Source organism: Lissotriton vulgaris, chromosome 8 (genome assembly GCF_964263255.1).
Source record: "Lissotriton vulgaris chromosome 8, aLisVul1.2, whole genome shotgun sequence".
In the NCBI taxonomy this organism is placed as follows: Eukaryota; Metazoa; Chordata; class Amphibia; order Caudata; family Salamandridae; genus Lissotriton; species Lissotriton vulgaris.
Window position 1 is genome coordinate 187,950,303 of NC_141696.1, and position 26,649 is coordinate 187,976,951.

At 46.6% G+C, this 26,649-nt stretch overlaps 1 protein-coding gene across 1 annotated transcript in view; it reads left to right on the plus strand.

The window, feature by feature from the left end:
* Positions 1 to 26,649, plus strand: part of PCF11 (PCF11 cleavage and polyadenylation factor subunit) — a 297,241-nt gene that overhangs the window by 243,228 nt on the left and 27,364 nt on the right. Inside the window, exons 14-15 of the mRNA XM_086933915.1 lie at positions 7,790 to 7,882; positions 10,760 to 10,795. Of these exons, the coding sequence (XP_086790041.1) occupies positions 7,790 to 7,882; positions 10,760 to 10,795 (129 nt within the window). The remainder of the gene's footprint in view (positions 1 to 7,789; positions 7,883 to 10,759; positions 10,796 to 26,649) is intronic.

Here is a 26,649-nt window from a genome sequence, read left to right on the forward strand (position 1 = left end):
GAACAGATGCCTACTGGTAAGTAGCATGTTCGTTCCTACAACCCCAGAACCGGCTGATAAAGAGGAGGAAGAAGAATACTATTTCAAAGCCGAGGGAGAAGAGGCCCAAACCTATCATGGTCCGGCGACCTCGGAGACACAAGACATGCCGTGGCAAGATTTTGATGCTTACTTGCCAGAAATCTTATCCTTCGAGGCCCTCACCCCCAGACAACATTGGGATGTACAAACAGGTGATAAAGAAGGCTGCTGACACCTATGGAGTGCAGCTGGAGGAGGAAAAGCCACAGTCCTGCTGCCTCCTAGAGAGCTTGCAGCCCACACAGACAAGAAGCCAATTCCTGACCATGCTCCCAAGTGTGCTGGACCAGGGAAAGGAAGCCTTTAAGGAGCCTGCCACATGCAAGGCAGTAACAAGAAGTGAGAAGAAATACAAGCACTCCTCCAAGGACCCAATGTACATCAGAGGTTCAGTACCTGCTGACTCTATAAAAAGAGCTAATCAGCCCACTAACGTGGGCCCACAGCCAGACAAGGGGAGCAAAAGGATGGATCTCACAGGAAGGAAGATAGAACGAAGCGCCGCAATTCAGTGGTGCATAGACATTCTAATGCATTAATCAATAGGTATGCATATCCGCACAGGGAGGAAGTAGGCGAACTGCTGAAATCTGCCAGATTAGTTCCAGTGAAAAGCAAGCCACTTGGTGGAAGAGGGGGAAAAACATGGCCAATACATGTTTTAAAATCAGCCCTAGATGGTTCGGAGACATCAAGCAGGCAAATGATGATCGGGTTACAGAGAGAAGACAAGCCTGGCTAAGAATCTCTGGGTTCAAACCAGAGGTGCAGAGTAACATCTTGAACACCCCACCCCGTTCAACGGGGAACAACTTTTTGGAACAGCTGTGGACGACAAGTTAACTCAGCTGAAGAAGGAAATGATACTGCAAGGTCCATGAGGGGGCACTACAATTCAGAGGTATGCGTAGGGGGACTCCATCGTGGAGACCAGTAGCCTCACACCAGACCTTTCAACAAGGTTACCAAGGAGGGAATCCGGGCCAACAAACAGGTCAACAACAACAAGGTTGGCAATACCAACAGGGGAGGCAATTGTTTCGAGGGCGCACTCGAGGAAGAGGCCAACAGCAAAGAGGGAGACAGCAACCCACCTCCAAGTGATTGCACTACAACCTTGACGCACACTCTAACAAGACCTCAAAGAGCGCAACAACAAAAACATCAGGTCCCAAGCAGAGAATCCCTCCAACATACAACACCAGTGGGGGGCAGTGGAAGAGGATTACATCCGACAAGTGGATAATAAACAGAATACAATACTTCATACAACTGACAAAACAACCGTTGGGCAGAAAACCAAACAACAAAGTCCATGCAAAAAGAGAGCTGTCTCATTTGCTCAAAGAAGCACAATAACTTCTAAACAAGAGGGCCATAGAGAAGGTGCCTCACAAGGAAAGGAAGAAGGGGGTGTGTTAGACCTGTCTGGCTTTTTGGCGAAGTCCCTCCTAATTTTTATTTATTTTGTCCCCTTTTTGCCCCTCATACCCTTGTTAATTTTTGTGTCTACTGACTTTTTGTAGGTGTTGGTCAGGGGGATAGGTGTTTTCTTCCCCCCTCATAATCTTTTACCTTAGGCCCAGAGGCCTGTTCTGACAGGAAAGTTGGCACCACCTAAAATGGTGGCCACCAACTGCCCCAACTGTCACCAACAGAACTTGGCCATAGCCTAACATAGGGCATTCCAGAACCTTCTGGTCCATTCTGGACCACTGAAGGGCAGCCTATATAAGGCGGAATGTGGGGCAGCCATTTTGTCTACCTGTGGAAGTCAGCTGGAGGACAGGTGGTAGCTGAGGGTGGGAAGAGGTTGGACTCAGGGTTGACCTCCTGGACTGGGAAGCTGCCTTATTGGTCCAACCCACTACTCCCCTGTTGGTTACTTGTCTTGGCCCCGCTGTGGGAAGTTACTGGAGACCCTGGGCGCCTGGCTTGCCCCCTTTTCTAAATAATAGGGGAAGTCCATAGGAGAAGGAGACTGCAGCGCTGCGGAGCGCAGTCCTCTGCCCAGTTGGAGAGACTGGTAATTGTGCTAGACTGTCCCCTTTGTCCCTGATTCCCTGGAGCGTCCCCTCTCACCTGCTGAGGTGGAGCGCCACTGAGGAGAGCAGAGCCCAGGAGAAAACGGGCTGTTCCACCCTTCTTCAACCCCAAGCTGATACTGGGAGAGCGGCGCCGTTGTGGAGCCGAATTTGTGTGCCCTGTGGTGAGGAGTGGGCTGAGGGAAGTCCTTGTTAATTGCCAAGTTGGAGAGCAGCGTCAGATCAACAGCGCGGTCCCAGGCGGTGAGACACTGCTCCCTCGCGCATGCCCGGTGGCGCTGTCAGGCTCCGTGAGGCAGAGCCGGATCTTTGAAGGCGGGAGCAAGGAGAGCGTCGCGCATGCCCCAGGGAACAGCGCGACCCCTTCCAGAGTGAGGAGGAGCCCTCACGCATGACCGGAGGATCAGCGCAACACCTGGTAGTGTGAGGAAAGGCGCCGGGAGTCCCTCGGCAGAAGCCAGGCAGAAGAGCTTCTCTCCCCCCTGCTCAAGCACCCTCTGGTGAGGCGAGCGTGAGCGGGTAGGGAGAGCCTAGAAGCCCAAGAGCGGCTGAAGTATTCTGAGGCCTTCTGCCTCTTTGAGTGTTGGTGATACGCGGAGGAGAGCTGAGGGGCCCCAGAGATTAATATACCTCACCCGCACGAGTCTCCCCCTTGTCTTAACCACTGCCCCTCCCTCATCCTCTAATACAACAAGAACATCACCGCCTGACAAGCAAGTAAGGAGGTATTATTGGAAGGGGAGAGAAACGCTATAACCTAAGCAAGAAATAACTCATTCAATGAGCATTGATCCACAGTGGTATAATCTTCAGTGGGGGGGGAACTTGAGAAATCCCTCAATGACTATGTACTATCAGAAGGAGGTTACTGGTACTGTGTAAATCAAGCATAGTGTACTCCATAGAATTCCATTCGACTACCTGTAGGGGCATAATTAAATGCTGGTTTAAGTGGGCTTAACCCAATGGCCTTCAATTGAGTAATAAGAATATCTAAATGTCTCCTATGTAGATGGGAGTGTTGCTCTGCTTGGATTTAGAAGTTGTTTGTGCCAAAACTTAAAGTAATGCTGTGTTTGGAAATAATATAAAGTAAGCTGGGTACAGACATTACTTGATTGAATTATAAAAGAGTAAGAATTATTTGCCAAATGTCCAGGTGATTTATCTGTTTTACAAATGTTGGTCGTTCTTATGTTTTAGAATTGAAAAAGTATTCCTGCTATAATCCAACCAACCTGTATGATAATTTGACTGTGAATCTTGAAAGTGAAAAGAGCTAAGAGATATATACATATTATTTTTATATAAAGCAGTACGTATTTTCATATAATTTTGGTGTAGTGTTTTTCTTTTTGAGTGCTATTGCGTGGAATTACTTTTGGGTAGTCTGCAACCTTTACACTGTGCCTCTGAATGTTAGTCTTGCCCTAGGCCAGGCTACCTAATTCCAACAGGGTGTATTCAACATACTTCCACATACAAAAGGTGGACACATCATTAAGACCTATACTAGACTTAAGGTTCCTAAAGAAGTTCATGAACACTCACAAATTCAAGATGACATCCTTACAAGAGGTAATACCTCAGATACAGGTAGGGGATTACATGGCAACTATAGATCTAAAGGACGCTTACCTACTCAGATTTGTAACCGACAAAACGCACTACCAATTTATGGTGCTAGCGTTCGGACTCCAGTCAGCACCAAGAGTCTTGACAAAATGCCTAGCAGCAGTAGCAGCCCACCTAAGAAGGCTGGGAATCCACGTGTATCCATACTTTGATGACTGGTTAGTAAGAGCAAGCACATAGAACCTTTGCAAACAGCATATACAAAGGGTCATAGAGAGTTTGGTCCAGCTCGGTTTCTCAATACATTGGGAAAAATTAGTAACTCCAGAGCAGATAAAGATATTCTTAGGGGCAGAAATCGACACATTATGGAAAGCGTTCCGGAGCACAAAGAGAACAGTAGCAGTACTGAAGGAGTCACAGCTATACCGCAAGGGGCATGCTCTGACAATGAGGACGGTGGGCAAACTGCTTGGGATGATGGCTTCATGCTTTCATCTACTCCCAAACATTCAACTACACATGAGACCATTCCAGGAATGGATTAAACAGCAATGATCACAGGCAACGGGGAGGATCTAGTGTCACACAAACATTTTATTTAGAAGAGGACATGGTGGAACAGGAAGAACAAAACAGGGGAGACCTTTCACACAACCAACTCCTACAGTGGCCATTACAACAGACGCTTCCCATCTGGGGTGGGGAGCGCACATGACCAACCTCAAGGTGAGGGGTTTATGGACACACCAGGATGCTATAAAGCACATAAACTTCCTGGAGTTAAAGACCGTGTTCCTAGCCTTAAAAGCCTTTCAGAAGGAGTTTTACGGAAAGAGGGTGTTGATTCAAACAGACAATAACCACAATGTTTTACATCAACAAACAAGGCGAACACAATCATTAACACTACCAACACTAGCCCAGGAGCTATGGAGATGGACTATCCCAAGGAACATAGATTTACTAGAAATTCATCTTCCAGGAAAGGACAATATAGAAGCAGACAGACTAAGCTGACTGATTTATCAGCATCCCACAAATGGGAGATGAATCAATCAGATTCTGAAAATCTTCAAAAAATGGGGGACTCCGCAAATCGACCTGTTTGCAACACCCCAAAATGCCAACACCTCGCGTCCAGACAATCGTGTGCACAGTCCCTAGGGAATGTGCTATGGATAGACTGGTCAGGGACATTTGCTTACGCATTTCCCCCCGATACCACTGATACACAAAGTACTCCACAGGTGTAGGATCAGCCGCATGGCACCACAGTGGACAAGGCAAACCTGGTTCTCACAGATAATGGAAATGTTGCAAGGGGCAATGCACCAGTTCCCCAACAGGAAGGACCTCCTAACTCTGCAAAACGGAAAGGTGCTACACCCAGAACCAGAGAGCCTAAGCCTGGCAGCGTGGCTCCTGAGGACTTGGAATTTTCTCACCTCCGACTACTCCGAGAGGTGAGAAGACCTACAACAAGAAAGTGTTACACAGCAAAATGGAAAAGAATCTCCCTTTGGTGCCGTAAGGAAAATCACAAGGGAATCAACAGTACTAAAATATTTAACATATTTGCTGCAGGAGAAAGTAAGTTATGCTTCTATAAGGGTACACTTGGCAGCAATCGCAGCCTACACAAGGGAAGAAACGGGGAAGAGTTTCTTCACATCACAAGTGGTCAAAAGATTCCAAGAAGGAGCAAAGAGGGTTAGCACCTCCAAAGAGAGTGCCACCACTCGCATGGAACCTCAACGTAGTACAAGCCCAAATGATGGTGCCATTCGAGCCAATCCACAAAGCAACTTTACAGATACACTAAAGACTGCGTTTTTAGTGGCACTAACATTGCTACGTAGAGTAAGTGAATTGCAGGCTCCAACACTACAAAATCCCTTCTTCCAAATACATAATGACAGAATCGTCATAAGAACTGATCCACATTTTATGCCAAAGGTGGTATCTAAGTTCCACATTAACCAAACAATACAAATACCAAGTTTTTTCCAAAACCCAAAGACACTAGCAGAAAAAGCATTGCACACCCTAGACGCCAGAAAGGCAGTCATGTACTACATAGAGAGAGCAAAGGAAGGCAGGAAAACAAAGCAATTCTTTGTCTCATTTTTGAACAATTTTCTGGGACGACCAGTCACAAAGAATACCATTGCAAGATGGATCACACAAGTCATACAGTTGTGCCACTAACAGTCCGGTCAAACATTGCAAGGAGCACCGCACGCTCACTCAACAAGGAAAAAAGGAGCAACAGTGGCTTTATTAGCAAACACACCTATTCAAGATATTTGCCAAGCGGCAACATGATCTTCAGTGCACACGTTCACAAAGCACTACTGCGTGGACATTCAAATGAACAAAGAAGCTCAAGTAGGACAGAATGTCTCACAACATATATTCACAAACCAGCGTTCATCTTCAACCCAGCCACGACAAGATTAGCGAACCGCTCCAAAGTCAATGTACAGCATAGTGAATCCAGACAAGATTCAAGCTGTAAAACGTATCGTTTCTTACCTGTTGGTGTAGTATTGGAGCTTGAACACTTTTCTGGCTTCACTAGCGAACACACCTAACACAGGAGGAATGATAAAGGGGAACCAGAACAAACAATAAAAAAAATTAAAAAGAATCCGAAGATGGCGACCAAAGGTGGGAGCTTCCGGAGGAAGTAAGTCGACGTCACAAAAGGACACCAAATGATGGTATGTTGACGCCCACCAGGCCACGAAAAAGAAAAGAGGGAGCAGAAATACCACAATTCCGGACCCAACCACTAGTTGGCGGAATGATGCACAGCATAGTGAAGCCAGAAAAGTCTTCAAGCTGCAAAACTACACTGGCAGGTAAACTATACGTTTCTCTCCTGGAAAACTTCTTTCCTCATAGCAATAACATCATTAAGGAGTAAATTACAGGCATTAACCTTTCAAGAACCATTTTTCCAACTACACAAAGACAAAGTGGTTCTTCGTACTAATCCTACATTTTTACCTAAGGTCGTATCTGCATTTCACATATATCAGTCGGTAAAATTACCTGTATCCTTTCCTCAACCTGATTCAGTTGCAGATAGAGCTCTACACAGAAGGGCACTCTTGTACTACACTGAAAGGACAAAATCTTTTCGTAAAATCAAACAACTTTGTTGCTTTTGCGCCACCACACAGGCAATCCTATCTCAAAATCAGGTATTGCAAGATGGATTGTTAAACACATTCAAATGTGCTATGCAATAGCAAAAAACTCCCAACTGTACCGCATAGGGCACATTCCACTCCTAAGTTAGGGGCCACTATTTTTAGGAATCATTCCATTGTCACCCTCTGCTGCAAACCATCTAACAATGGAGTTGATGCCCATGCGCACCATCATTGAAAGGAGGAGTCCCCTACCTCGTGACTGGAAATATTTATTCGAAGAAAAACAAGTGCAAATTATCTGGACCAAACACTAGATGGCGAGCTATACACAGCATGTGGCTCTACAGCTCTGCATGCCAAGAACAGATTCTTACTGGTTAAGTAATATTATCCTTCTTGTGGATACTATATCTGCAGATTGCTCACTTTGTCCGCCCCTGTTCTGTAGAGTGGATACATGAACATCATTATAAAACTCCATGTTGGATTTTGGCACACTGTCACCTACAGTTTGAAGCTTTGTTTCTGAGGGCCTGTAAGTAGCAAGATTAAGAAACTGATGTCCGCTTGTAGGGGTGATGCTTAATATGAAGCTCTTCATCATCACATCCTCTGTGGTATGGAACCACAATGTATGTTTCCTGCAGTCACATGGGGCAGCTTCTGTAAAATTCTCCAGATCCTGTCTGGTGACTGAGGATATTCTAATGGTGCGGAATCAAAGGTTAGATAGAGTAACCACCAGAAAGTGTTATACCGAAGGTAAGTAACTTCTTCTGCAGGCTGTTAACTTTTTGTATCTCTAGTGTTTTTCACATTTTACTTCCTGTGAACTTGAAGTCATTGGATAAATACAGTTGCTGTTAAACCTGCTTAAAAGTAAACATAGAAAGTTTCATAGTGTTTTTTTCATGTTTTTTTCAGAGCTGTGATATTTGTCAAGAGCAGTTTGAACAGTACTGGGATGAAGAGGAGGAGGAATGGCATCTGAAAAATGCTATTCGTGTTGACGAGCAGGTAATGTAAATCCCCTTGATTCTGCTCGATTTGCGTACCACATTGAGTTTTAACTCAGTAAAGGGTTTTTATCACTGCATCCTAATGGAATTTGGGACGTACGTTTCTAAGACAATAGGATTTTCTAATAAAGGAAACACAGGACGACTCATTATCCTTTTCCTTTCTCACATGTGTATCGAAAAAAGAAAATTTTAGCTATTTGGCTTATGATTAAGGTATAATTTCACAAAGAATATTGATAAGCCCTTTTATCATGAAGCCTTGTATAAAAATTTTGCCCGGTGAGTTGCCCCCTGTGGCCTTGATGATCCTGTAAGCCCAATGAAGCTACTCCCTTTTAAGTGTATAATTGTGCCGACTTTAGAGCATGGCTCTGATGTTGCATAGATACACAAACTGTACTCGCTTTAATTCAGAGATGCTAATGTTCTCTCTACGCAATGACTGACAGTGGAGGCAGTATGTTTATATTTGAGGCACAGTCTTTTTGACTTGAGCCCTTATAAGTGTGCTGGCTACCTCCTCCTTTTAAATTCTTCTACAAGTCCATTGATTGGGTGTCCTTATTCTTTATCATACCTGTGTAAAAAGGTTGTTTGTGTGTTGTAAATGTGGTGAGTGCTGCGGTCTATTGGACCAACTAGTATTGCACAAAATTATCTATTTTGTGCTGGACTGGTGTTGTCCTCCTCTGTTGTAGCCTGCATGTATATTTCATGTCACTTTTCTGAAACTGGTGCACTTGATGTGTTGGGAATTTGCCAACCCATTCTTATCCAGTATTGGGGTATCTTTTCTGTCGTCAAGATGGGAGTCCCAGGGTAAAATATTCAAGCAGTGCTTTAAAAGCTTCATAGACTATAATGGCCTTACGCGATGTCAATAATAGCCCATCTATGTCCTTTTTTAAAAAGGATCTAATGTTGGAACCCAGCCAATCAGCTGCCAGCACCCTCTAGAACACTCTCAGCAGAGGCAGGTTCTCACTGCACGTCATGTGGAAGGGAGTCTCCCTGAGTGTGTGAGAAGCTGGGTTTCTGTTGTAGTAAACCCCTCTCCCCCCAAACACACACACTTTTTGCCAGAGTACTGAATGCACTTTGACCACTTATTTGGAGTGAGAAGGACATCACATTCATGATTAATGCTTATTTTCTGTGAAACAATACCAAATTCTCTGAAACATTACTTCAGTACAGCTCACTGGAAACGGAGAAAAAAAGCCAAAAACTTGAAACTGACTCAAATATCCCAACTAACTTTCAGCTGATTTACAACTTGCTATACCGCAGTGATATGGAAAAAAGAGGCTGAACCACTACCTATATAAACATAAGGCCAGCTAGGAGCACAAAGTTCTCTTGGAATTCAAAAACTGACTTCATACCTCGTGTTTGATCTCTGAGCAACCTTCAACACTGTTGACTAACATTCTGCTGAGATGTAGAATGAATGGAGAAACCGTCTCTGAATTCTGTACAATATCTCAAATAAATAGGGGTGTAGCATTAAGACGCTAGCCCTCTCATTCTGTACTACAACTGCCAACCCAGTCATTTCGAGGCTGTGGACGTGGCATACGTAGACACCTTTTAATGTAGCAGGGGAAGCAATCCTCAAATTCTTCCTCCCCTGTTTGATCGACTTCCAAGCTTCTTAAATTTGCCCTTTCAGGCACATGCCTGGTTTTAGGAGGCAAAATACAAAATGTCCTCCCTGGCTGGAGGTCCATCACATGGGACAAGCGGGACTTACAAATTGTTCAAAGAGGCTATGACCCATTCTTCATCTTCTCCCCACCCCTCCTATAGCCCACACTAGTGATTTTCGGATGAGCAATCCTCAGTGAGATGTGGGACTGTTGTCCATGGGTGCTATCTGAGTGGGAGTCTTAAAAAAGGTTGAGGATGTTACACTCATTACTTGCTTCTATTCCGCCAATTAAGCACTGGTACCCATTAGAATTACTTTTGAAACCACCTACACCTGCAAAAAAGCAACATAATTTACATTTGGAGGTTTTAAGGTTACAACAATAAAAATACTTCGAAATGTACAACATACAACCGGTTAAGAAGTCCCAAGAAATATGGGATTTTATTCAAGATATTTTTCAAATAAAAAAAAATGGTCACCGGTATCAGATATTGACTTTAAGAGAATTAAGTACATTCATTAAAAAAAATCTATATATCTATCCTAGGGCAGTCGGACTGGTCATGAAAGCCTTCTTGCCACTAGTCAGGAAGTGTTGATAAAAACTGACAATATGGCTACTCTTTAAGGTATGGTGCCAGGCACTAGTCAGGGTATCCACACGTCGCTAACCCAAGGGAGTGTATCAACATGTCGCTAACCCAATAGTGTACGTACTATAGGTAGTAATAGTTACCCTAAAGGTAACTTTTTTATTTGTAACAAATTGAGTTTTTTGTATTCAATATCAAGTATATGTAAGATGTCGTAATACATTTTGGAATATTACATTGGGCACATTGTGACATACATTATTGAGGTCCATATCCTAAAGGTAACTTGATTATTCTCTTGCTCCCTTTTTTATTTATCAACGGATGATTTGGTGATTGGTAATAAATGTCTAGTTGTAACACCAAAGGGTTGTGTACTGTTTAAGATTTTGGCTGTTGTAGTGTTATAAGATTTTGTCTTTAGGGTCATTTTGTACTTGGGAAATGCCATTTCGACTTAATAATTCAACTATGCTTAAATATCTTGTGATTTTCTGACCACATTAATGGCAAATTTGAAGCATGCATTAGGTTGACTATTTTGTTGCCGTTTATTTTTTTACATGTATTAGAGCACACTTTTTTGTCTTTGAAATCTAACATATTACATTTGACTTTTATCTAGATATACCATCCATCATGTTATGAAGATTACAAAAATGTAAGTTATTTACTATCCTAAATTCATATTGGAGCTGCAGTAAACACTATTGGGGAAAAGGGGGGTTTGTTGCAAGTAATCCTGATTGATTAATATGCACAGGCCTGTGAGTAGTCTGATTATAAATTGTGAGAAAACATGTTCACACTTGTAACTAAATGTTTCATTACTATGTTTGTTTCTTGTTTTGTTGTAAATGTTTGGAGTCTCTGAAGGGTTTATTGAGTTGTACTGTTAAATAATATTTTAAAATTGTTGAATGTTTAACCTGTTAACCGCGGCGGTAATTCCGCCGCAGTGCGGGCTTTTCCGTGCGCGGGCGGGGCCGCGTCGGCCATTGGCCGACGGCAGCACTGGGAAGGTAGTGTTGCCGTCGGCCGACTGCAGCAATTAAAGGGTTAAAGACCCTAATCTCATTTAAGCACTATTTTTTTGCCACCAATGGATGAGGATAAAATGATATGTCCTAATTGCAGTCTGTACATTTACCAAAAATGAGCAAATCGTATGTACGATCCCTTTTCTGGTGTTCACATAAGAACCACATTGCAATGTCTTGAAGTGTAACCTGTTAAAAAGCTTAAGTTTCTTGCATGGCTTGCAACTCAAATTATTGGAAAATGCTTTACATACCTCAGCGATTGACTACCGAAGGCAGGCTTACCACAGCTGGTGTATGACCAGCAGCTGATGACAATCTCCCAGCTTGTTTACCTGTGGTTTTCTATCCGCTTCCCCAGGTCAAAGCTCTAGCCCTAACAACTTCTCCCTCTTCAAATGTGAGCAGGAAACCCTCTCCTTGAAGGACTTCCCGTCTGCCCAAGAGTTTGAGGATATTCAGGCTATGATCCTGATGTTTTTTGAGGGAGCTCTTTGGCCCAACAGGCATGTGTTGTGAGAAAATTGGGTTCTGTTGCAGTATTCACTCACCTTCCACCCCTCCCCCTCGCGGTTTCAACTGCTCGAGCTCCAGGCGGAGGCCGATATCCTGTTAAGGAAAAGGGCGTTGGAAGACGTACCTCTGTCTCAAAGAGGAAGAGGTCTGTACTCCTGGTTCTTCCTGGTTCCCAAGGACGACAAGAACGAGTTCAGACCCATTCTGGACTTGCGACAGGCAAACAAGTGGATTTGCACAGAAAAGTTTTGCATGCTGTTGTTGCATCAGATTTACCCTCAGTTGCAACAGGGAGACTGGCTATGCCCAATAGACCTACAGGATGCATACTTCCATGTGCCCATTGCACACAAACACAGGAAGTTCCTGCGATTTCAAGTCAGCACCAATTATTAGCAGTACACTGCCATTCGGGCTGAAGTCTGCGCCCAGAACATTCTCGAAGTGCATGATAGTGGTAGCTAGTTTGTAAATCGATTTTGGCCACTATAGGTGTGGCAGGGTATACTCAGACATGAGTCCCTTTCTCACTGCTCCATCAGGATTCAAGCAAGCCGGGCCGAAGAGGCTGAAATGCCAGAAACCGGTCCCCGGTAGCTTGTCTCCTTTCTGGTAAAGAATTGGCTTGGTAGTTTAGTCTGCCCTGTTCCCATGATGCACTGGGCCAGGGACTGACTGATTTGCATATAGCCATGTTCTGAGCTGGGATGGGGCAGTGAGATAAATAACGGTGATGGATCAAGCCCTGATCTTTGGACTGGGTAAGAGTGGTCTGCTCAATTCAGACACTCTGTTCATCACCACCCCCTTTTGTAAATTGATAGTGGTAGCAGCACACCTAAGGAAGAACAAGGTGTTTGTCTACCCGTACCTGGAAGATTAGTTGATCAAGGCCTCCTCCTTCCCGGAAGCTCAGGCACACTTCCAGAAGACGTGCGTTCTCTTGAACAAGCTGGGGTTGCACATCAACTTGTCCAAGTTTGTCCCGACTCCGGTCCAGTGCATTCAGTACTTGGGAGCCACCATCAATACGCTGTCAGCAAGCGTGTCTCCTTCGGAAGAGCGACGATTATCACTCCTTCGGAAGGCTCAGGCTCTTATGACCACTCCATCTACGACAGTGAGGACGGTGTCTTCTCTACTGGGATCGATGGCCTCTTGTATCTTCCAACGCCACATGCACGGCTGCACATGATACCGCTGCAGGAGTGCTTGGAGGATCAGTGGGATCAGAAGAGAGGGTCTTGGGATGACAAGATACGACTGTCTCTGCATGCTCTTCAGTCTCTGAAGTGGTGGTGTTCAGCGAAGACTCTCCTCAGAGGGGGTTCCCTTCCACAAGGACATCCCCACTCAGACTATTGTGATGGATGCTTCTCTCCACGGTTGGGGGGCGCACTCCGGAGACTTACAAATTCAAGGAACGTGTCCCCGATGGAGTCCACGTATCACATCAATTTCCTGGAACTCAGAGCTGTTCACTTGGCACTGCATATAGCCAGGTTCTGAGCTGGGATGGTGCAGTGAGCTAAAAAACGGTGATGGATCAATCCCTGATCTCTTGACTGGGTAGGAGTATTCTGCATCATTCAGAAACTCTGCCCATCACCTTTTCCAAAATTGATTTTATCCACACTAAGTGTGGGAGGGTATACTCAGACGTGAGTCCCTAGCTCATTGCACCATCAGGATTCAAGCAAGCCGGGCCGACGACGGCTGAAATGCCAGAAACCGGTCTCCGGAAGCTTGTCTCCTTCCCAGTATAAGAATTGGCTTTGTAGTTTGGTGTGCCCTGTTCCCATCATGCACTGGGACAGGAGCAGACTAATTTGCATATAGCCAGGGTCTGAGCTAGGATGGTGCAGTGAGCTAAAAAACGGTGATGGATCAATCCCTGATCTCTTGACTGGGTAGGAGTATTCTGCATCATTCAGAAACTCTGCCCATCACCTTTTCCAAAATTGATTTTATCCACACTAAGTGTGGGAGGGTATACTCAGACGTGAGTCCCTAGCTCATTGCACCATCAGGATTCAAGCAAGCCGGGCCAACGACGGCTGAAATGCCAGAAACCGGTCCCCGGAAGCTTGTCTCCTTCCCAGTATAAGAATTGGCTTTGTAGTTTGGTGTGCCCTGTTCCCATCATGCACTGGGACAGGAGCAGACTAATTTGCATATAGCCAGGTTCTGAGCTGGGATGGTGCAGTGAGCTAAAAAACGGTGATGGGTCAATCCCTGATCTCTTGACTGGGTAGGAGTATTCTGCATCATTCAGAAACTCTGCCCATCACCTTTTCCAAAATTCACTTGGCACTGAAGGCCTTTCATCCGTCCTTTCCGACCAACTCTCTGCTTGTACAGACGGACAATACGACCACGATGTATTACCTCAAAAAGCAGGGGGGCTCGAGATAACGCACTCTGTCGCAGGAGGCGCAGGCGATCTGGCACTGGCTTCTGGCCAGAGGACTGACGATAACTGCTACCCATCTGCCAGGTGTGCAGAATGTTCAGGCGGACGCACTGAGCAGACTGATTCAGGAAAACCACGAATGGGTCATAAACGACGAAGTACTAGAAGTCTTCGCAAGGTGGGGGACTCCAGACGTAGATCTGTTCGCCACCTCCAAAAACAGCAAATGCAGAGACTTCGCCTCCAGGTACTACCAGCAGGGGACGCTGGGGAATGCGCTATGGATCAACTGGTCGAACAGCTTTCTGTACGCTTTTCCACCCATTCCCCTGACTCCGGCGGTGCTCATCAAGCTGTCCCAGTCCAGGGCGCGGATGATCCTGATTGCCCCGGAATGGCCCAGGCAGTGGTGGTTCACGGACCTGCTTCACCGGTCTCTCCTTCCACACATACGGCTGCCGTGCAGGCCGGACCTCCTCACGAAGTTCAGGGGGCAGATGTTGCACCCCAACCTCTCGTCTTTGAGTTTGGCGGCATGGCTCCTGAGAGAGTGCAATATGGCCATTTAAATCTAACCGAAGATTGCATGGACCTACTGAAGGAGGCTAAGCGACCTTCCACTCGGACTTCCTATGCTTACAAGTGGAAAAGGTTCTGTATCTGATGCAAGTCCAAGAACTATTACCCGACGACGTGCAAGGAAGAAGTCATTCTTCCTTACCTTCTACATTTGGGGCAGTCTGGCCTTAATGTTCATTCCATGAAGGTTCATCTTGCTGCGTTGACTGCCTACAGGAAATGCCCTTCAGACTTCCTTCTTCCAGATCCCTGTGATCAAAGATTTTTTGGAAGGCTTGAAGAAAGTATTCCCTCCTTCGCCTTCATGGGAATTGAATGTGGCTTGTCCAGGTTGATGAAGGAGCCTTTTGAACCTATTCATAAGGCTTCGCTACAGCACCTGTCCTGGAAGGCGGCGTTCCTCGTCGCCATTACATCGGCCCGCAGGGTTAGTGAAATTCAAGCGTTGTGTTGCCAAGAACCTTATACTGTATTTCATGCTGCTAAGGTTGTTATGGATACTCACCTTAAATTTCTTCCCAAAGTTATTTCTGATTTTCATGTCAACCAGACCATAACTTTGCCTATGTTTTTTCAGAATCCTTCATCTCCAGCGGAAAGGTCTTTACATTCCCTGGATGTTAGGAGGGTGTTGAAATTTTATCTGGATAAGACCAAAGATATTCGTAGGTCAGACCAATTGTTTATCAATTATGGATCAGTCAGGACCGGTCGTGCTACCTCTAAGCAGTCCATCTCAAGGTTGATTGTGTCCTGCATACAACTGTGTTACCAAAAGGCTAATAAGACCGTAGGGGGTAAACCTAAGGCTCATTCCATCAGGGGCAAAGCTGCCACGACAGCTTTGCTCTGTAATGTTTCTAATGCAGAAATCTGCAAGGCGGCCACTTGGAAGTCGGTTCATACCTTTGCTAAGCATTACTGTCTGGACACTGATGCCAGGGCAGACGCTCAGGTTGGGCAGGCTTCGCTGCGAAATTTGTTCGCACAATAGTGGTGTTATTTCTCGTTTCTCCACCGCCGCTTTGGTGTGGGGATGGGCTTGCCATTCTATTCACTAGATTATGACTATACACAGAGAGACCCTACTACAGAAGGAGTAGTTTCTGTCCTGTAACTCCATTTCTGTAGATGGGGTATCTCTGTTACAGTCATAAGCGCCCGCCCTCCTCCCCGGTGGATATAGATATTCATGTAAGGGATGCTACAGGTCTGGCGTGTTACGCCTTCAAAAAGAACTGAAAGTAAAAGGGACCTGCAGTGCATTCTGGGACACTGTGAAGTTCTGGAAAGTTCTCTTAAAGGCACAGTATCCTGTTCTGAGCCACATAATGGCAGCCTATGGGGCTTGTCTGTCCAGGTCTTCCTCTCTATCATTCCAGAGGGTTTTTGCTGCTGAGGCAAGGGAAATCTGGACAGGCTTTGCTGTTTGTGGATTTTTGGTGGAATTTCTAGTTGAAGTACTGGACAGTGTAGCCTGGTTTTATAGGCTGCATTATCTGTCTTTAATTCTCTCTTAAGTGTCTGTGCAGTTCTGCATTTTTTCGACACTTTAAGAGATTATTTTTGATTGCTCTGGAGTCCACGCACATGGGTGGGACTATTCACTAGATTATGACTATAACAGAGATACCCCTACTACAGAACTGGAGTTACAGGACAGAAACTACTCCTTCCTCTCACTAGCGCCACAATAATAGTTCAGAAGGAGTTCCCACTTAAATGGACAACTGAACCGAGGCGCTATCTCTAGGTATTTATATTAACACTGATACAGAGGTAGTGGTGTGGTAAAACTACAGTAGGGCAATATATCGTTTTACTGAAGCAGTCGACTGATTGGTCCGTCTTGTTCTCTCTCTGCGGCCGCATAGCCATTATGAAGATTGTGGTGCTACCCAGCTTCCTATTCATGACTGTTCCTATATTATTGTTGTCTGGTCTTCTGACCTTTGTGCGCCCTATTGATGTGTGCGAGTGAGATGGGATATGCTCACTTTGCCGAACACAGATTATGAGTCCTATTACAGAGCAGTGCAATGTAGGTTTGCTTTCTATAGGCTCCATGGCCCAGCCCCATCCCTGGTTAGAGAGGGACGCAGCATCTCCCTGAACACTGCCCCAATTTCTATTCAACAGATTGGTCTTTCGTATTTTGTCCTAGATCTCATAGGCACTACGCAATGCCTACGCAACAGAACAATGGATTTACATTCCAGGCCTCTGCTGTATCTTTGGAGTGGTGCGTCTGTTTTCCATTGGTACAGGAAATGGCAGCTGTGGTGGCCTTGCGCAAACTAGGGATTCAGCATATGGGTGACCTCTTTAAAACTGGAGTCCTACGTGACTATACACAATCAAATGCCTATCACAACCTTATGCCACCTCGCAGCTACCCAAAAGATATCTGGGGCCCATATCAGGAATACCTAGAAGAAAATTAAGAGTTGAATGATGTTGAAGGATGAGTTCTGAGCCACAGCCATACTTGCCTGAATGCTGACTGAAAATGAATGTGCTTGTGGTCTGTGGAGCATTGTGGTATGCAAAGAAAACTCTCCCGTTACAGGTGATGAACGCAACACTAAAGCCATGCTACTTGGTGACACCCCCTGTCAACTTTGAAACAAACATTTCTGCCTATGTGAGTAATGCCTGTGATTGTCGTATGTATACCTCTGCACTTTGTATTTAACCAGACTCACTGCCTATAAATCAATATTTAAAATGCATCTTCAGTTTGTCCGGTGTCACACCTGTGGCAGAATTGCCATTCCATATTGACTGATTATTAAATCTGAAAGAAACACGTTAGTATTAGATTCCTTACCTTAGAATATCCCCAGGCGTCAGTCTGGATCCGGAAACTTTTGCGTAGCAGTACCCCTGCGCGTCGGTACGCGTCGACTGAAGGCGTCCCCTGCGGCTCCGCGTCCGTCGTTGGCGTCGTGCGCCGTGATTACGTCGCTGGAGTATAAAGACGCCGCCTCCGCGCGCTGACGTCAGTTCTTTTTTCCGCGCCAGTTAGCGCAGATCCGAAGAGCAGTACTCCGGTCTTTTGACCAAGTTTTTTGATCTTTTTTGATCTCTGAATCTTCTACGGTGCCGGTAGGATGCCCGGTTTTAAGAACTGTGACGATTGTGACCGGACGATGTCGGTCACGGATCATCACCGACTCTGCCTCCGGTGCCTGGGCCCCGACCACGACGTGGACGCCTGCGTCGACTGCCGGGCCTTGACTTAAAAAGCTAGGCTGCTCGAGCTCCGGGTGTCGGCCCCGCGTCGAGAGCGGTCCCGGTCCGGCCGGAGGTCGAGGGAACGTTCGAGGGAGCGATTGAGGGAGCGGTCGCGGAGCCGTCACGGACGCTCCGGTAGTCGTCACCATTCTTCTGGTTCCTCAGGTAGGAAGCACAAAAAGTCGGGGCGTCGTCATCGTACCCCCGACTCCCCCCGACGCTCGCACGAGACGGCCGGGGGTTCGGGTGTCCCCACCCCCGCGGCTCCGCGGGAGTCGCCGACGCGGCCTGCTCCATACCCTGCGGTCCCTGGGCAGGGCGCGTCCCCCGAGGAGATTGAGGAGTTCCTCGTGGCCATGAGGGCTCTTTCTCCTCCGGCGGGTTCCGCGGTGCCTTCGGGCCCTGTGAACCCTTCTGGGGGCCCTAGCGGCTCGGGTGACCCTGCCTCGACGCCGTCGTGTGCTCCGGCCGCCCCGGGGCCGCCGACGGCTCCGATCCCGGCGCCGCTGGGGACCTCGGGGTCGACGCCGGCTGGTCAACCGGCCTCTCCGGCGCCGATTCCATCAGGGCAACCCGTGGCGCCGGCTCCGGGCGGTGCCGTCCCCATTCCCTCTCCGAATCCGGACGCGGAGTCGGACCGGCGTCGATCGACGCCGGGCTCGACGCCGATGGGGCCTGTGAACCCCGAGTAGCCGGTCTACATCGTTGACTCAGAGTATGGTGAGGATGTAGAATACGGAGAGGGGTGGGAGGGGTCCGAGGACCCTCTGACACGCGAGTGTCAGTATGACATGGACTGGACAGGTGACTTCGGTGACTAGGGATTCAGCATATGGGTGACCTCTTTGAAACTGGAGTCCTACGTGACTATACACAATCAAATGCCTATCACAACCTTATGCCACCTCGCAGCTACCCAAAAGATATCTGGGGCCCATATCAGGAATACCTAGCACGCGGCCAGCAGATGCAAATTAAGAGTTGAATGATGAGTTCTGAGCCACAGCCATACTTGCCTGAATGCTGACTGAAAATGAATGTGCTTGTGGTCTGTGGAGCATTGTGGTATGCAAAGAAAACTCTCCCGTTACAGGTGATGAACGCAACACTAAAGCCATGCTACTTGGTGACACCCCCTGTCAACTTTCAAACTAACATTTCTGCCTATGTGAGTAATGCCTGTGATTGTCGTATGTATACCTCTGCACTTTGTATTTAACCAGACTCACTGCCTATAAATCAATATTTAAAATGCATCTTCAGTTTGTCCGGTGTCACACCTGTGGCAGAATTGCCATTCCATATTGACTGATAATTAATTTAATCAAAATGAAAATAAAGTTCTTTAAAAAAAAAAAACTATTCTATTAACCGCAATAAGGACTTAAGAACAGATGGCAAACTGTAAATTCGTTACACTGGTTCCTAAGAGAGAAAAGCAGTACAAAAACGGAAGATTTTCAGGTTGACAATTATGTGTATTAAGATCTGTTATGTGACTAGAAATAATCATCCAGAGAAAGAAGAGCTTATTCGACCAGGGGCAAGTCTTCCTCAATAGCTCCAACTAGAGGTGTACGTGTAACTTTTACTGCACATATGGAAAGTGACTATGTGGTGTTCCCTCCACACCTTTGCCAAATATTTTTGTTTAGGATCAGAAGAAGGGGCGGACACTTTGCTCGCTCTGTACTTAAAGATGTTATTAATAAAAGTAATTTTACACCACCCCTTCGAAGTTATATTTAGGAATCTGTTCAAAGATGCGGAATCTGCAGGTGGAAGTATCCACCAGAAGACCAATTCAATGACATCCTGTAGCAATCTTTCTTACTTTCTCAATGCGCTTCCCTGTTTTCTCCCTCTTGTGAAGATGAAACACACCCACAGATGAAACTACCAAGTTAGTTACGCACTGCATCCATATACAAGTTTTAGTTTTCTCAAAATATCTTTAGTCGCAGACAAAAACAGCAGAACTTCCATTGGGACGCTGGTCTTGAGGCTTTGACAACTGACATAATCACGGCTCCACGTCTAATGTTGCAATAGACTCTGTCACCTGCCAGTGCCAGAGAGCTATTACAAAAGTATTTTCCGATCTGGCGTGAGTATTCAAAGGCGAGGAACCTTTTGGTAGATATAGAGCTATCAGAAAGATCGTCATGGAAGGTAAGTAACTTTTTCTTCTGGTTTTCAGAGCTGACCCTAGACATTACTTTACAATAAGTGCAGTTAGAAAATCTAGAAGGCCCATTGTTCAATTTATGAAAGGGAACAATAAAAAAACTTGTAATGGTTTGGATACTTGCAGGTTCCTCGCCTCTTGAGTGTCCCTCTGGTGTTGGACTTGTCCAGAAAACTTTTCTTAATAGCTGTTTCATGACAGTAAGATGTGTCTGCTTCACTTGATGACAGAAGTGACATTTCTGCGACGTCTCTGACCCCATAAAGTGCACCCACCTTCTTGTTATAGTCCGTTCCTTTTTGACCCTCCCCTTTGCCGAAATTCCAGAAGTAGTTCCTCTATTTTTTCAATAGACACCAGTATGTTCCTTCCTACAAGATCAGGGTTCAAGCTTCAAGACCATCAAACAGTGTGAAGACCAGCTTTTTATGAAGCCAAAGACAATAGAGGTAGGTGTAGCTCTAAACGTCGTTCCAGGTCTCTCCATTGGAGTTGAGATCCTCCCACAAAAAAGAGGAGGAACTCAAGCAAACCTAAGCAAGGTAGATTTTCCCTCCACTCCTTTGCCCCCTTTCTGCCTGCTTAGACGGTTCCGTCATGCCTTTGCCACCATCTCTGGCTCTAGAGCCATCTGCATCAGGCTCTCTATATACCCCCACTACAGACGTCTAGAAGTGAGACTGAAGGGTTGTTGGAAGAAAAACAGTTTCAGACTTCAGTTTGACATATGAACAAGAATAACATCAAGAGACTGTGCAGGAAATCCAGGACCTAGTGAGACCTTCGGCACCTCTTTGTGACTCACACTTTTTTCTTCCTCTCAACAGTTTCAGACTTCAGTTTGACATATGAACAAGAATAACATCAAGAGACTGTGCAGGAAATCCAGGACCTAGTGAGACCTTCGGCACCTCTTTGTGACTCACACTTTTTTCTTCCTCTCAAGGTGGACCTACTCTCCTAGTCAGTGGAGCAAGTTTTCCACCCACATCTTTAGAGCTTACACTTTCATGCATGGAGATTGTGATCTTGTCTGCCTATTCCTCCACCAAAACAATTTATTCTGGGAGGTGACAAAGGTTTGTCATTTGGTCTGCAGATCAACCCTTTGAAAGTGCATCCTCAAGTTTGCACTTTATTTGGCTAAGGGAGGCTTGGGCCGTGGGTACGGTGAAGGGGTTAACTCTGACCCTGTCAGCTTTCCTATGTTATGCTGATCAACCTTCCCTCTTCAAGTTTCCCCCTGTCTAGCGATTCTTGTAAGGTCTTACCAAACGTTTCCTCCCACTCCTTTTGGTATGCCACTCTGGTAGCTAAACTTAGTTGTTATCCTTGATGGGGGTCATCATTTGAACCCTTCGTAGTTCTTCACGTCTCTTAGTTATTGAGATGATTTTTCTTGTCACTGTTACTTCTGCCAAGTGTCATTGAGCTGCAAGTGCTGGGCTTCCACCTTCCCTTACTACTTTTTACCCTATCAAGCTGATCCTCAGAACTAGCGCTGCCTTCGACCTGAAGGTTGGGACCCCTTTCCTCCGGGGTCACTCCATTACACATCCATCCTTTTACCCTCTCCACCCCACCAAGGTGGAAGAGAGTCTGCTTAGGCAGGATCTGAAATGGGCAGCGAGTTTTTACATCGCCTTTACAAAGCACTGCCATGTGGATGACCAACTCTTCAAAGTTGGAAAGGAAGAACAACTGGGAAAGGGAAAAGACCAACTCTTCAAAGGAAAAGAAGTGCTAAAAAAGGATCTTGCCTAGGTGCATCACTATGCCATGGCCATAGAGATCCATCAGAAGTCATTAGAGCTCACTCCACGAGAGTAAAGTTATCAACATCTGCCTTGGCTAGGGGAGTTCCTGTTGGTGACTTTTGCAGATTTGCCACTTGTTCAATCCTTCACATGTTCACCAAATACTTTTGCTTGGAAGCATAGGTGAGAACAACAACAAAAATTGCCTACACACTGTAGGAAGGTACATCCTGACTTTGGTTGCCCCCAACTTTTTGCCCTGTGTTTTAGCTGGTTTTGGACATAGTCGACCTGGGACCCTGCCAATCAGGACCCCAGGCCTACTGCTCTCTCGTTAAAATGGATTCCATGTACCCTAGGTACATTTCCAATTGGTACTGGGCCACCTTATCAGACCCTGTAACTCAGGGCATAGGTGTACCCAGGGCTGCCAGGGGCTGCAGCATGTATTATGCCACCCCTGGCTGGCCTCCTAAATTTGACACAACTGGCTGCATGACAGCTGGGGCAAAGTCGTGTAATCACCCTTTGCTGTAGGTGTAGTATACCTATACCTAACCCTAAAATGGACACACAGATTCCTATCAGTCACTCCTATGGCAGGCCTTGACAATCCTGAAGGCAGAGTGCTTGGAATCGTGTGAGATGGTGCTCTGGCATGAGCTGAGCCTGTCTGCAGCTTGCGGAATCAAGTCCTAATAGCTGTTCCATGATATCGCATACCATATACTCTTAAGTGCATTATAATCCTCGCGGTTAAATGCTATCTTTGGTATTGCTTTATCAAAACATGTCGAGTAAGGTGTCATACGAATTGGAATACTAACCCCTCGCCAATTCTGGCGACGGGGTTAGCATTCCACCCTTCTAGAGGGACACGACATGTATGTAACTGTGAACCCCGGTTAAAGTTAACTGAAGCCTCAGCTCCACAAAATGGATGCTGCCACCACAGACACGAGTCTGACCCCCTGCAGCTGGGAGTCCTTCCAGCGAGGGGAGCCTGGACAAAGGGTTTCCTGTCAGGGGCGGTGCTAGCACCGTCCCAGACATGGTTTTGTGTATCCTGGGTAGGCAGGGCTTTACAGGAAGGTGACTGCTGAGTGGCACCCCGGTGCTCACTACGCATAGGCCGGTCTGAACCAGTTCCAGGGGCACACCAGCCCCTGGCCTGGGGAAGTCCAGCATGGCTGAGGGGTGTAACCACCCCCCACCTAGTCCCACCCATAGGCAGGACCTAGTCACCGGGTCAGCCCCCTTTTTTAGTATAAAGATGGGAGCGGGCCCCCTGTTAAAATTAGATCATCTTTGGAATCAAGATACCACTTTCTTCGAAAGGACTTCACGATTTCTTCTTCAAGATTCTCCCTTGTGGCTAAGGAGTAGTCACCCTGCATCAAGCGGGCACCATCCTAAAGAACACTGCGGTCTGCTGCAAGTCCTTCATCACGAATCCGACGACCCAGCTCGACGAGACCCGGCTTCCCTGGCACCTCTGACCTCTACTCACCTCTACAGCCAAGCTGAGAACCGTGAGTGCGACGAGACCTCAAGGGACCGACGATCGCCAAGACTGCACGACATCTTTACTGCAAGCCCACCGTGTCCTCCACTGGTGAGTGCTTTGGGGTCCGAGAAGCCCCGACCCTGCGCAGCTCCAGCACCCAAGATCAGCCCCCCTGCATCTCCACGATCGGCGTGGGGCCCTTCTGCTGTTTGCTGTGCACCGCGTTGTTTGGCTACTAGCCGGCTGGCTTGTGGCCTTCTGAACGACGCCCAACGACTTCACGACTGCTGGTCTGGTTGCTCCAGGCTGGCCCTTGCTTCCTTTTTCAAGAGAGGCACCCCGGACCCTCCTGGTCCACTCCAGACGCCATTTTAGGTCCACCGCGTGGGCTTGAATTTGCCAAGGCTTTGTTGCCCAATCCTGGGTCCAGCGACGCCGACAGCTTCCATCTTCGTGGGACAGCTCGATCCTCCATCCTGGTCGCCGACAACGCCTCCTGGTCCGTGAGATCTTCGAGTCAAGCGTCACCCACTCACCTTGTCGAGGTGGCTACCATCCGGTGCCCTCCTGGTGCCCACTGACTACTGGCTAGTAGTCTCGAACTTGGTCCCCTCTGCTTTCAGGTGTCATCTATCTTCGAGATCCAGGCTTGGATCCAACTGAACTTTCTTCACTGGTCACCGGCCAGCATCTTTTCTTCCGGCTCCTGGTCCGTCTACGAGGATTCCCGACGTCTTTTCAGACCTATGCAGCTGCAGCCCCTGGGCTAGGTAACTTCGGCATTTCGGTGCCCCAGCATAGCCTCACTATCCAAGGGTCAGAATCTACTTTCGTTTTCTCCCTACCAGGTCGGGTTCGCCCGAGAACACTAACTTTCTAATTCCTAGCTACCATAGACTTTTGTCCCGCATCTCGCGTGAGAGTGCACACACTGCACCCGAGTCCCCTAGGCCTCCTAGAAGTAATCTAACGATTCCCTAGTCAAGTCCTAGCGATTCCAAAAGCTATTAGTACTGTACTTACCTGCTAGGAATTTCGCATTCCACTTTCAGAGTATATGGTTTTCCGTGCCCCTCGGGCATTTGTATATACTGCGCTAACTTAAGTATTTGTGTAAGAGTTTTGGTTTGTGCTTAGTACCCTGTCCTCATAAAGAGTACAGGGCTGTTGTGATCTTTAAATAAATAACTGTTTATTTTCATAACACTTGTGTGGTGTCCTTTCACTTGGTATTCAAGGGGTATATGTGTGGTAAACAGCTGGCTTAACACGCCCTCTCGAGTCTTTAGCCTTAGACTGCTCGTATCCACGCTACTAGGATAGCTGGTCTATAAGGTTGACTTACAACCAATCATCAATAAGGGTTGCTGGACTGATACATAGTGTTCACTAGAATAGTGAGCACTGCATATCAGGCCACCTTCTCACATTGGTGAGCAGCGGTTGGGATTTGAGCTTGCTGTTGTTTTACCACACGTATCCTAAGAATATCTTGCTGAAAGATCACATAAGTACTGTCAGGTACATATAACTAAAGCTTAGAATACTCTGAGTTCTACTGAACCAGCTGTTGTAGCTCCTCAAGGCTTAGCACACCTTGGCTACAACTCTAGCAAGGGACCAGTAGGTAACACATAGTGTAGGTAGGTGCATCACTTACACCACACTAGAAGCAGTATGTCGGTCACAGGAGGAAACACTGAGTCTCCCCTTGTGTCAGTTGACCCTCCACAGGTCATCCCTTCAAAATATACTGCTCTTAGCTTCCATGAGATGAGACAAGTGTGTACTCTCAGGAAACTAAAACAGGGGTCTAACCCCACCACTTCCTTTCTGATTGGTCTCCTAGAGGCTTATGATGCCAGTAGGGCTGGTAACCCAGACCCTTCTAATCCAGATGGAAGTTTGCCCTCCTTACAGGGTCCCTTTGATATCCATCCCCTCCTTGAGGCAGATGTTGCTGAGGATGAGGATGAGTTATCAGGGGATGAGGCAGATAAGGGACAGGTAGAAGTCAATAGACTAACCAGGTCCAACTTAAGCAGACATGAGCTTGGTACTGGGGGACCCCTGGGCCCACTCTCAGGTCAGCTTAACATTGGGAATGGACGAGTTAGGTCTCTATCAAGAGGCTCTAACAGATCCTTTCGAACCAATGGCTCTCTCAACTCTTCTCACAGAGGAATGTCTTCCCCTAAGAGGAGAATGTATGAAGCTGAAGAAAGGGCAGTCAAACTGAGGATTGAAAGGGAAGAACTTGCCCTGGCCAAAGAGAGACTTGCCCTTGCTAGAGAGCAAGAATTATGTGGGCTAGTGCCCACTGGTGGCAGCAATAAACCTAGCAATAGGGAAAGGAGTTTTGATACAAAGCACCTGAATAAGATAGTGCCCCCCTTTAGGGAAGGGGATGACATCCACAAATGGATTACTGCTTTGGAGAGAGCCTGCACTGTGCAGGGTGTTCCCCAAAGTAAGTGGGCAGCTATCTTGTGGCTCTCCTTTGATGGTAAAGGTAGAGATAAGCTCCTCACCACAAGGGTGGAGGATGCTAACAATTACCAAATCTTGAAGAATACACTGGTTGATGGGTTTGGTTTAACCACTGAACAATACAGGATGCTGTTCAGAGACACTCAGAAAACTCAGTCTCAAGATTGGACTGACTTTGTTGATTGTGCCACTAAGGCTTTTGAAGGCTGGCTACTGGGTAGTAAGGTTACGGATTTTAAAGGATTGTATAATCTAATTATGAGGGAGCAAATCTTAAATAATTGTCAGAACCAGCTATTACATCAGCACCTGGTAGACTCTGAGTTGACCTCTCCACAGGAATTGGGTAAGAGGGCAGACAAATGGGTCAGAACCAGGGTTAGGCCTAAAAACCAGGGTGGTGACCAGAAAAAGGAATCAACCAAGCCTCAAGAGAAGGGTGGGGATAAATCTACAGAGAAGACTTCCCAAGGGCCCCAAAACTCCAACAAGGGTGGTGGGTCCCAGAACACTCCTTCAGAACAGAAGAAACCTTATTGCCATACCTGTAAACAGGTGGGTCATTACAAAAGTGATGCCAGTTGCCCTAAAAATGGTAATAAGGGAAATATACCCCCAGGTAATACTCCTAAACCTCCTGTTACCACTAGTGGTAATCCCCCAGGTGGTGGGAGTGCCCCCAAGAATGTGGTGGGCATTACTTTGGGCCAGCAGGAGGACTATGGCCTAGCCAGGTTCCCTGACCACACTCTTGTCTGTGAGACTGGCATGGGGTTTGCCAACTTCAC